This window comes from Tachypleus tridentatus, chromosome 1, assembly GCF_004210375.1.
Source record: "Tachypleus tridentatus isolate NWPU-2018 chromosome 1, ASM421037v1, whole genome shotgun sequence".
NCBI lineage: Eukaryota > Metazoa > Arthropoda > Merostomata > Xiphosura > Limulidae > Tachypleus > Tachypleus tridentatus.
Window position 1 is genome coordinate 76,521,826 of NC_134825.1, and position 12,785 is coordinate 76,534,610.

The window sequence follows — 12,785 nt, forward strand, 5'->3', positions numbered from 1 at the left end:
TTCAAGCCTTTTGTATAATACTAAATAACATAGTGCGAAAGTAGTAGGAAAGTTGATCTAAAAAACTATAATAATTCTAGTGAAAATGATGTTATTATTACCCTTTAAACTTAGCTTTCTTACAAATAATTGGTATGTTTCTAAAAAGCATAAATACAAGGTCAAAAGACAAAGTAGTAGCAAATAATAATAAATGAACATTAGACGAACATAACATGTGCTTACTCAATGATTTCTACACTTTACAATCGGAAGTCAAACCCTAAGTGAAGTATGAAGCGAAGGAGAAAAATCAATACACATAATATTAAGTTTATTACTCAAATTCGTAGAATAATTACTTTAAACGACATGAATGTTTATTTAAAGCAATGTTTTAGACATATGTTTTATTTGAAAAGCTGCTTTTCTACTGATTAAAGAATATGCACACTTAGTGGGGGTTGTCTTAGTTTAGGCATGTATTTGTTCATTTCTATGCATTATACACAAAGAATTTTGTTACACAAAAACTATAAATTCTCACTATATTGTAAAAAAAATCTCCATGACAATTTTCAGCTGCAGCTTAACACTTTACACCTCGAACTAATGCGATCAAATAGTCAATAGCTACAGTAAATCATCACGAACTGTATCCACTAGCAACTGGCTATGTTTATTATTGCTACGATGTATAAAGTTAGCTACCATATCAAGTAATACTTTAGCCCGTAACTGAACATAATAAAAACCCAGGAAATAAAATAAATAATAAATTGGTGTTTAAAAACCTGCAGACTATATTTTGACTTCACTAAATGTAATTATAAGGAAGAGAATGTAACTAAAATATAGATTTGTACTTTGAATAAATAATGTCTACATTATCTCCAGCTTTGTTTTCCTACAAGTTTTACGATTCCTATATGCAGGTTTTGAAGCCCCCGTTTTTTATTTCTCTCGTTATACCGCAATGTAAAGTGTTTCGAATAATCTTTTATTTCCTGTTCCTATTCCATCAGATGAGCTCTTAAACTGAATTTCTTCACCATTGATTTGTGACAGAAAGATCTGAAATGCCTTTGATTTTAAATCTTAAATGGGCAATCCCGGTCGCACCAAACATGCTCGCCCTTTCAGCCGTGAGGGCGTTATAATGTGACGGTCAGTCCCACTATTCGTTGGGAAAAGAGTAGCCCAAGAGTTGACGGTGGGTGGTAATGACTAGCTGCCTTTTCTCTAGTCTTACACTGCTAAATTAGGGACGGCTAGTACAGATAGCCCTCAAGTAGCTTTGCGCGAAATTCAAAACAAACAAACAAACAAACTTAAATGGGCAAATTAATAGATTAATAGTTAACTTTAGAAATAGATACAACAATGTGTTAACTATTACTTATTAATATTACCTGAATCACAAAAAGTCCTTTGTTTAAACATACACTGAGTACTAAATTAAAGCGAACATTTAAAGCGTTAGACTTCAAAGCATCTGATTGAAGACACTACTTAATTAACCAAGTTTAATTCTTCCTAATTTATAAAACAGAACATTATACTGCTAACTAGTGCAAGTTTCCTGTTCACATAATCAATAAAATTCTTAACTTAATATGCAAGCCTGTTGTTTGGTTATGTAATCAAATTACATAGATTCTCTTACATTTACTGGCCACGTATTTAACTTTTAAAAACATTTGTATTGTGAGTGTGGTATCTAAACAAAACTAAGGAAAATATTAATACCTTCTTAATGCATGTTCATCAAAACTCTAATTACTTTAAACATTGACTTCATTCACGTGCGCACGTTACACGAGAATTCTTTTACAATGGATTCCTACAGTCGGCTATTAACATACAAAAACATATACTTAATTATACTTGACATTTTCAAATTTATTACCGTCGAAAGAATAAGGGTTACACCCGTCATCACATTCACAGCGTGACTTGCCGTCAGGTTCCATTCTCTTGTGACATCATCTTATATTATTACTACTAATAATAGTTTTGAGAATAAACCACATCCAAAGAAATTGTACACTTCTTGTCTTTCCTCTAATAACTGTAGAAAAAATCACAGGCCTTGTTATACCATAGATTTAAAAAGGTTTTGGAGACTAAACTTACATCATGTAAATCATAGGCCTTCTTATACCATATACTTAAAAACGTTTTAGAGAATAAACTTACATCATGTAAATTATAGGCCTTCTTATACCATAGATTTAAAAACGTTTTGGAGAATAAACTTACATCATGTACTTGTATATTACAGAAATAACAACTTCACAAAACTTCTAACCATGGCCTTAGGAAATCTGGCGTGTAGGACAGCCATGATAGCGCATATTTCACTATCTGCTGACAATGTCTCTGAAACACTTTTTACCATCGAACTTGCTTCTAGAATGCAACGTCTTAGGCGAAAAAAAATAAAGGTATGTTATTAGAATTTCATTTTACTGTAATGTTTACAAAAAATGTGATTAGTTTTCAAACCAATTATACTTTGTACTAAATACTAAAAAGTATAAAATGTCCTTAAACATATTCTAAGCTAATTTTATGTTCCCTGTACTATAATATCAATATAGCTGGCTTGGTGGACAACGTACGCATAATCCTTTGTGTAGCTTTTAACTAAAACAACTACAACATTATTTTCTTGTTTTTGTATTGTTTAGAAGGCTTAAATAACTTGTTTATTAAGATTAGAAATTTTGTTGTTATTGACACTTTCTTATTATCAGAAATGGAAAGAGGTGAACGCGGTCCTCTCTGTTTGATTCAATACATAAGCCAGCAATATGAAATAGTAGTTCAACAAAATGTTGAATTTTAAGTCAACAAATACAGAGCCAAGTCCTTTGATCTATGACTCACCATGAAAGAATTAAATAATAACTTACATTAAAAGATAACTTCAAACAGAACCAAATCTGGCGGAACAGTAGTAAGCTTGCAGAATTTCAATGCTAAAATTCGGAATTCGATTCCCCGCGGTGGATACAGCAGATAGTCCCATGTGGTTTTTCTCTAACACAAATGTTTTGTTGGTTCAAGCCTAAATAATCGAAATTTTCGATAAAGTTCATACTATAATTATTTCCATGAGCAAAAGGTTTTTGGGAAAATCTGGTTCTTTATACATCAATGTTTAACATAAATGAACATAATTTCCTGGTTTTTACATTCTGTAAATAAGTGTTTTAAGCAAGACTGTTGTTTACGTATTTTACTAGCTTCCGGTTTCATACTGAAGTACAAGTCTGTAAAACTTAGCAGAAGAAAAATAAAAATGAAAGTTCACAATTTCTCGAATGTCATGCGTAAAACCAAAATGTTAAAACATAAGAACTCGTCTTAGAGTGAAATCCTTACTATCATATGTGGCACTTGGAGAGACATTACCACTAAACATTTTCTTATTCTTGTCTAGCATTTTACTTCCCAAGCATCTGAAGACGGTGAAAGTAAGGACGTATGTCAACCCTGTGTCAAGTCTGACGCTATTAGCGAGGACGAAGCAGCTTCCAGAGTCAGTGATCCGGATTACACCTCAGGTAGTGAACAATCCTGCGTAACCGCCATCTTTATAGGAAATACGGACGTCTCAGGAGGAGAGAGTCGCTTATTGTGTAAGGAAAAATCTCAAAGAGTCCAGAAACCTTTTCCAAGACCCTCGCTATCTCAAACACCAGCAAAAACAGTAAGTTCGCAGTTGTCATCACTGGACCATAAGGATCTAGGAGCTTCTGCTTTTAGATTTGCAGCGTCTTCCACTATCGGAGCTAGAGTTCGAAGCCAAAAAAGGTACCTGACTAGAACTGGTTTGATCCCCCAAGTGCCAAAACAAAATCAAGTCAAAGCTTCTCTAGGTTCCCTGCCTTATGATCAGATGACAAGAAACCAAGCTTCTCAAGGTAGCTCTGTTCAAGTTCCACATAAACTCAATATAAAACATCGTCACGAGTTGACTAAACAAAATCTTCTCAGTCCTAATCGTTCTACAATCCCAACAAAAATATCAACTGGTAAAAGAGAGCAAAACGTCCCTAGTGATGAGTTGTGGGTTGATGGTCCTAGGTTTACAAAACTGAAGTTCGATTCTAAGACTCTACAACACTTTCAAAAAGAGCAGTGGGTTGATGGACCAGCAGCTTGTGAGCCACATGATGACATCAAGAGGAGCATGATAAGACGTTGGGTTCAAGACCATTCTTCCTCACCTCAACTTGGTCCTGAAGAGAAAATGTCAGAAGTTTGGATTGATCTGCCTGAGAGTAGTTCTTTGGAGCATCAAGATACGTTTAATTCGCGTTCACCTGATGGAAATAAAAACGACGCATTGGTATCAGATACGATAAGACGTGTTCACCCAGCAAAGCCTACTCTTTTAAATGTTGAACAAGAAAGACTGCAACAAGACCGTAAATTTAGTAAGGAAAGCAACGTCAAAGGTGACGATCTTTCGAGAAACTTTTCGGCAGGTGAAAGTATTACAAAGCAAGAAAATAACCTGTCTTTCACTATTGAAGCAAAGAGTGGCTCAGGTTATAGTGATTCTAAAATTCATCAACAAGAAGTTTTGTCCAGTACTGAAACTCATTCTAAACATAATACAAACAAACGTTTATACCATGAGAAGAGCAATGCAAACAGTGAAGATAGACTAAGTATGCTTAATAATTTAGAACTTTCAGATATTAACTTAACTGACGAAGAAGATGATAGAACTTCAAAAAGTAACGACTTAATCAGAGCCCTTCACTCGTTACATTCTTACGATTCTTTTGAACAGACTGATCAAGATGACCTGGAAGAAGAAACAGAAATGCAGGATTCTTCTGTTCAGGTATCAGAAGAGGACATAGTAGCTACCTGGTTAGCAACTCGTTCTTTTCTTTCTGAAAACCCACTTCCCGAAGTGGATCAATTGCAATTTAATGGAAAAAACTTGCCTTATCGTGTTTATAGTGAGGACAATTTATATTTTCAAAATGAGGACCATTATGTCGAAGAAATAAGTGAAAAACTAGAAAGCGTAAGTCTACCAGACGACTACACAAGTGAATACGATTATTCGCAATTGTCCGCATTTGAAGAAGGTTGTGGTCAATCTTTTTACAGCGATGGCCAACAACAAATGTTAGAAGGGAAACATAGTTTCTCTTTTCGTAGTAATGTCTTAGCTATTAAATTGAAACGGCTTGCCGAACTTCGGGAACAATCCCAGCAAATACGAAAAAAAATCGCTGACTTAGATGCAGAGCCAATCAATACCTTCCAAGGAAAAGGATCTACAATGTCTCGAGGTCTACCTCGGTCGTTGTTAACCAACGTTTCTAATCAGGACCACACATCAACTGATGAGGAGCAACTCAGTGACGACGTCTTAAGCATAAAGAGTGAACCAATAGAACCTACTATGAGTATCAGTCCAATGAATGAACTACGATTAGCAGCATTCTACGAAGAACTTCATCGCATGTGTCCGCCTACACGTTTTCCCTCCTCCTTTGCAGACTCGTCAATTATTGCAAGAAGTGATGGTCGGTCAAAAGGAACAGGTTTCACAGGTACTGGGCAAATTCACAAAACTCGAAACCCTAACCAGTTTGTTTACCCAAATGATGTTAAAGATGTGGAAAATTTTGATAATTATAGTAAGCAGCAACATCTTGGAGAACTCAATCATTCAGACGGAACTTCTAACATCCATCTTAGTAACCAGCCAGAAATCAATAAATATAGAAGTTCTCGGCAACACTTATTCTTTGGTTACCATAAAAGAACTGGAAGTGTGGATTCGATGCTCCGTAATTGTGATTATGAAAATAAGATATATTCCACGCAGAAACACGGTTTTAGTGATGATATATGGAGCCTCGATATGATTACATACTCTTCCTTTCAGAAGCCAGATCGAACCAATCTTTTCCCATCGATCACTCCTCTTGTTATAGATAGAGCTATCTCGGACGACTTGATACCAAATATCCATCAAACAAACTTTCCTCATCAGCATCACTCTAACCTTGATAAGGCGTCACTAAATGAGCGAGTTCGTGAAATTAAATCATTTCCCTTGAGCAATGGAAGTAGCAAAACAGATTTGGAAATTTCTTTATCGTGTAGTTCTTCCAAAAATGTGAACTCTGTTACAGAACAGTCAGAAAAAGAAATAAATCAGCATACCCAAGAACAATGGAACTACGTCGACCGAACTGGAAACAGTATAAAAGAAAGTCATATTACACGCAGCTTGTCCTCTACAAACTATGATGTTTCTAAAAAACCATTCACTAGCCAAAGAAAGTTAAGCCTACAAAGCTCAGCCCAACCAACTGTTTCCTGTGATCCGTCATTTTCGTCCCCATATTCCAAAATTACCCAAGCTAAGTTAACTGGTTCTTCAAGCGATTACAGCGGTAATAGTGATGCTGCTCGTCCGGATGATGAGAAAAGAAATCTCAGACCTATAACAGGGCACCAATGCTCAGGAACTAGTAGTGGGTATGAGAGTATGCTACGTGACAGTGAGAGTACATCGTGTGGTCGAGACTCCGAAAGCGAAGGACCAGTTGCACTCCGAGGCAACGTACGACGGGACCATAAGAAGAGATTATTAGGTGCTGTGAATAGTTATTAATTGTCATAATTTAATTCTGTATAATTAAGTGTATTTCTTAAAATTATTGATTTAATTTTGAAACTGTAAACTAGTTAAACTCCATCACAACAAAACAATTGTAACCTTTTTTTTCTGTCTATCAATGCTAGAGTGTTATTAATAACACAATGTAACACAAATTTTGTTCCTGGATAGTATGTCTTATATCTTAATTGCTTATGTTTTAAAAGTCCAGAAAATGGCCATTATTTCCTTCAAACTTTGCTTTTGTGACCTGGATAATGAAATTTAGAAATTAACCTATTTTGTCTGTAAAAACAGGCAAATTTGCACATTTTCATTTACATAAGGTCTGAATAAAACAACATATGAATCAAGATTTACATTTATTTATACTACAGTTATACAAATATGAACAAAAATGTTTAGAAGTGAGTTGTTTTTCGAGATTTGCGACTGTAATATAAATCGCTTTCAAGTATCAGCCCCCAAATATAGTCTCCAATCATATTTTCGTTATGCGCTCCTTGATAGTGGCGTTTAAAGTCCAGTATATTTTAATGGAAGCGCTCGTCTTGCTACTCTGAGTATGCTACCACGTTCTCCTTGAATTTATCAAGATGAGCGTCAAGGATGGACTTTAGGGACATCCTGCAGCCCATTTTGCCGTAGTTCTTCACCAGTGCCTCAACCAGTTCCACATAATTTTCGGCCTTGTGATTGCCCAAGAAACCCCAAACCACTGCGACAAAGCTGCCCCAAGCTTTTTCCCTTCCTTCTGAGCTCCTTGAGGAATTCTGTGCACTTCAGGATCTTCTTTATTTGTGGCCCAACGAAGACACCAGCTTTGACCTTTGTCTCAAACAGCTTAGGGAAGAAGTCTCGAAGGTACTTGAAGGCTGCAGACTCCTTATCAAGAGATGTAACAAATTGTTTCATAAGACCCAATTTTTTGTGCAATAGTAGGAACTACTAGTGGCACACACTTGACAATGTGCCTCCCCACAGAGAACTCGGCCCGTTGTGGCCAAGGCTTCCTGTTGTAGTGTGCTGCGGTGTCCCTGCTGTCCCAAAGGCAAATATAATAGGGAAACTTGGTAAAGCCTCCTTGGAGATCCATCAGGAATACCACCATTTTGAAGTCTCTAATAACCTCCCAGCCATACTCATCATACTTCAAGGCTTCTAGCAAGGTCTTGATGCTGTTGTATTCCTTTTTGAAGTGCACTAAATTTTAAAAGATCTAAAATTTGTATAGTATAAAATCTTATTATTCAAGCAAGCAAAAATTGTCCGTCTTACCTTCTAGAGTTTTTTGCAGTGCTCACAGGTAAAATGAGGTGCCCAGGGTTTGTCTTGATCCCTGGCAGCTTTGTTCTAGGCAGCTAGAACTAAACTGAAGTGGTGAGTGGTGAGCCCCTGTATATATATTACTATGGAAAATTCTAGAAATATTCTTGAAAATTCTTGTAAGTTCTACAACATTCTAGAAAGTTCTTGAAAATTCTCTATCAGCTACTCAGCACTTAATGTACCTGGAATGTTCTGGAAATTGGGTAAATTTGAAAATTTCATTACCAAGGTCACAAAAGCAAAGTTTGAAGAGGAAAATAGGTCTTTTCCATTTACTTTCTGCCTCAGCAATTGGGAAATGATACTTTCTGTCCAGGAACAGGAAAAAATAAAAATTTTGTTACATAGTGTAATCAAGCCTTATGTGGTTAGGGGATTCGACTTGAAATCTGAGGGCTGCGAGATCGAATCCCTATAACACCAAAGATAATCGCTCTTTCAGCCATGTTGATGTTCAGTCAATCCCACTACTCGTTGCTAAAAGAGTAGCCTAAGAGTTGGGGATAGGTGGTGATAACTAGTTGCCTTCAGTCTTGTCTTACACTGCTGAATTAGGGACGACTAGCGCAGATAGTCCTCGTGTAGCTTGTGGCGAAATTCAAACAAGCATTGAGAAATTTGAATAGTCTATTAATAAAACAATTAATTATGCCCTTGACATACAGCTTCAAAGTTCCATTTTGCATATTATTGTCTTTGTGGTTTTGCACTTCAATCGTTATAAGTAGCAAAAGCAAAAATAAAATTCCTAGTTGTTTTTTGGAAACATGGCGCCTGCTACCATCATTCCTATTTAAGGAATGGCCTCTAAACAACTACTTGTTATCAACAATGAGGGTCAAAACTGTTGATCGCATTTAATAGAGAGTTCCTAAATTGTTATTGAATTTTAACAGAGTCTGTGGGTTGAATAAAGCTATTTGTAACAAATGTTTGTAAGCTAAATAACTGAACAAAACACTTTTGATAATTATCAAAACTTGCCACACAGGATCATATCACAGAAGTCGTTCTGCCCCTGGGCGTGCTGTTGCAGTCAATGGAAATGGTCGGTCACAAAGTCCTTCACCAGTAAATCGTCAACCCCGTCCAATGAGGGAGCAGTCTTATCACCAAAGTAGAAGCAAAAGTGGTGATGATGAAGTGACTTGTACAGGATTATTTTGTTGTAGGATGATGGATCTTTACTGACGTCTCTCCATTGCATGACTGACTTATGTATTGTCATGTTTAATTAATTATTCTTCCAAAGTCGATTAAAGCTGTTTGCTGGCGCTAAAATTTAGTGTTTGATTTTTTTTCATTAGCAGAATTTTGCATTCATCAACAGGATAACAATGAAATTATTCAAGGATTTACATGCGAAGATTTAAAAACTTGAAAGGTTAAGGACAATAATTTTTCTACCACCTCACTCAAGCAATTCGTCTGACTCAAGATATTTTGCTGAAGTTTTCGGTAAAAAGTAACGTTTCATCTCATTTAAGATCCTTAAGTGCCAGTTATGTTACGATAACGCTTCTATGTATAACTTTTGTACTATGTTTACATAGCTTTTATAAATTAATCAGGTTTTCGCTTAACGTCTTCGCTTACTACACGCAGGATATGTGTGACCAAGAGAGGCATTCGAACGACCACCCCAATATTCTAAAAAGTGCAAAAGGCACTATATTCTGATTTTTGAAAAAATATATATATATATACGTGACCACCATATAAGTCACTTAAATGTTTGTGAAGAAGAAAAGGCCACCTTATGCGGGAGGAGGGGCAGAAGAATACCTCCCTCGTTTGCACTCTGTAGTGCTGGATATCTCCTTGGTCCACGTTCTAAAACAGTTTTTTTTTAGGTAAAATAAATCCTTTTTGTTTTTTGCCTTTTCTTTAATGTGTGATTACCTTACGTTTGTCAATTTTAAAATATTACACCTTGTTGGTATATCTTAGATGTCCTTCAAAATAATCTTAATTGGTTAAAGTGGAACACATGATAAATCATATTCAGTCTCTCTGATGGGGACGTTCGGTAGATTCTTCCCTCAAGCACTGTTATCACAGTTTGTGTTATTTATATTGTAAACAATACTGGGAGTGAATCATTTCACTAAACAACGTTTCATTGTTTTCCTCGTATTATCCTATGAGCGTTCAGTTAGTGTTATTGATAGGTAATAAACGGAGTTAATATAAAATACATTAAGAGGCTTAAAACCTCAAAATAGTCCAAACCAGCACAAAAGTCTTTCTTTAATTATTTCTTTTTTGTGTGTTATTTCACCAAGTCAAGTTATCTTTTGGTGATTTATCTGAAAAACTTATGTTGAGAACCAATCTCTAAAAGTGATTTAGAAAAAGGAAAAAAAAAAACGTTTTATATAGACTTCTCTTGTGTTCGTCTTCAAATAACAGAGATACTTTCATACAGATATGTTACTCTTTGTTTGTCTTCAAATGACAGAGGTACTTTCATACAGATATGTTACTCTTTGTTTGTCTTCTTGTTTGTTGCGAGTTCTAACTTGTTGGTTATTCATACATTTGACCTTTTTTCTTTACTGCTGAAGCTCATTTTCAGGCTTCAAGTTTTCATATCAAACAGCTCGTTTTAATGGCCACACTTAAAATCAAATTTATTTTACAAGAGCTGCAATATAAAGTAAAACTTACTTTAAAGACTGATTTCCAATTACAAAAAGTTTTTTTATTTGAGAAAACAGAACTATACTGTAAAAACGTCCTGTTGTAAATTAGCATGAACATTGTGTTATTTCACAACAAAAATTGCATCCCCTAAACATGAATTTTTTTTGTCAATTGTAACACAATTTATTATTGTAGCGATGTCAATACATAAGTTTTCTGTTTTTTTGACAATACAAATGTCGTGCAGTTTCAGGTAAAATTGTGTTTATTAAAACACATTGTTGTAAAGTCGCATTTTTACAAATCTGTGTAAAGTGCATTACATTTAACACAAAAATTGTGCATCAATGAACACAAATATCATCTGTTTTGTTAGCTCACTAATTATATTGTTTTTAACTTGAACTTATGTTCTAACGATTAAAACAGGAGATTTATGTTTCATAAAAAATAAATTGGTAAATACGTTCTGTTTCGTGGTTGCATAATATTCTTAAATTTCGGTTTTATTTCTTATTCAGAGAACACGGTTTGATTGTTTCTCAAAGTTCAGGTTTACTATTCAGATGAAATATTGTAATGGTTTTAATGGTTCATTTATCTCTTCGGTTTTAGATGTTCGTTACTAAGATGGGAGGCTTAAAACACGTGATTGAACGATTTTAATAAGTTTAGCTTTACTTTGTTGTTAAGACGAAACAGTTAAGAAATACATAGTTAAAATATTTCTCCAACTTTAGTTTTCTTTTGTTGAGATAAATAGTTTAAAAGTATCTGATTCAGAAAAAAATTCATGTTTTCTTTGTTGTTTAGATAAAACGGTTTCAAAGTTGCAATATTTCTGCAACTTTATGTTTTCATTTACTTGAAGATGACATGTTGATATCTGAAACTCTGTGTTTTCTTCATTAATGTGTATGAAATAATTTAAGATTACACGGTTTAATGCCTTATGCTAGTTTGGGTTTTCTGTATTGTCGCCTTAAAATGTTTTAAAACATGTTAATCAGTTATTTCTGAGTTTGTTGTTACTAGGTTTTTAAGATGACGTAAGTTTAACAGCGCGTTATTAAATTATTTTTTCAGTTATTTTTACCTTGTTGTTTATATTAGCTAGTTTAAAACGTGATTAAATTACCTATTTACCCTCTCTCTGTTACTTAGTTAAAATTATTTAAAATGCACATTTTAATGATTTCTGCACGTTTGGCTTTAGTATGTTGCTGAGATAAAATAATAAAATATGTAGTTGGAGGATTTCTCAAAGTTTAATTTCTTTGTTGTTGAAATGAATTGTGTAAGAAGTACATAATTCAATAATCTACTGAAGTTTAGATTTTATTGGTGTTCAGATGGAATGACTTAAAACACAAAGTTCAATTACTTCTGCAAGTTTATGTTTACTTTGTTAAATAAAATATTTAATTAAAGAAACGATGTTTCTGTTGTTGTTGTGACAAAATAGTCTGAAATGCGATATACATTTGTCACCGCTGTTTGTATTAAATAGCTTGAAAACACATATTATTCAAAGTTTAAGTTCTCTTGGCTGTCAAGATAAAATTGTTGAAAGCACGAAGATTATAAAAACAAGAAATGATGTTGTTACAGGAACTTCCAAAAAAAACAATACTACCTGTTTAGGAATATTTAATATATATTTCTTATGCTTTCTGAAAAGTGATTTTTTATGCATGTAGCAAGAATGATTCATTATGGCTTCAGTCGCATAAGCAAAATTAATCTCCATTTGATTTTGATAAGACGACATACTTAGTACCTCCAAAATTGTTTGTGGTAAACTATACGACAGTGTCATGCTACAACGGATATACATATTTGTATATGTTTGTTGCAACCTTTTCGGGGTGAAACGGTACGAAGTCAAGGGACACAATATTATGAAGAAAAACCTTTAACTCTTCATTGAAATTACATAACCTAGCATGACAAAGTGCTTAGGAAAGCTTAAACGTGGTCTTAGAATATGATGTTTACATACAATGTGTATCCTATGATTGAGTTCTTTTTCTTTACAAAATATTGTTACAAAGGAAGTTTTACAGTTTCATGTAGTAATCATGACCACCTTACGAGGCATGATCGCGATTGAATTAAATAGTGAATGAAAACTGGATCATCATTCTTATATTTTATTATATTT

The 12,785-nt window shown here is 34.4% G+C and overlaps 1 protein-coding gene across 1 annotated transcript in view; it reads left to right on the plus strand.

The window, feature by feature from the left end:
- Window positions 1-12,249, plus strand: part of LOC143252790 (uncharacterized) — a 57,148-nt gene extending 44,899 nt beyond the window's left edge. The window contains exons 8-10 of the mRNA XM_076505496.1: window positions 2,264-2,426; window positions 3,428-6,620; window positions 8,967-12,249. Coding sequence (XP_076361611.1) covers window positions 2,264-2,426; window positions 3,428-6,620; window positions 8,967-9,166 — 3,556 coding nt within the window. The 3' untranslated portion in view covers window positions 9,167-12,249. The remainder of the gene's footprint in view (window positions 1-2,263; window positions 2,427-3,427; window positions 6,621-8,966) is intronic.
- Window positions 12,250-12,785: the final 536 nt, after the last annotated feature.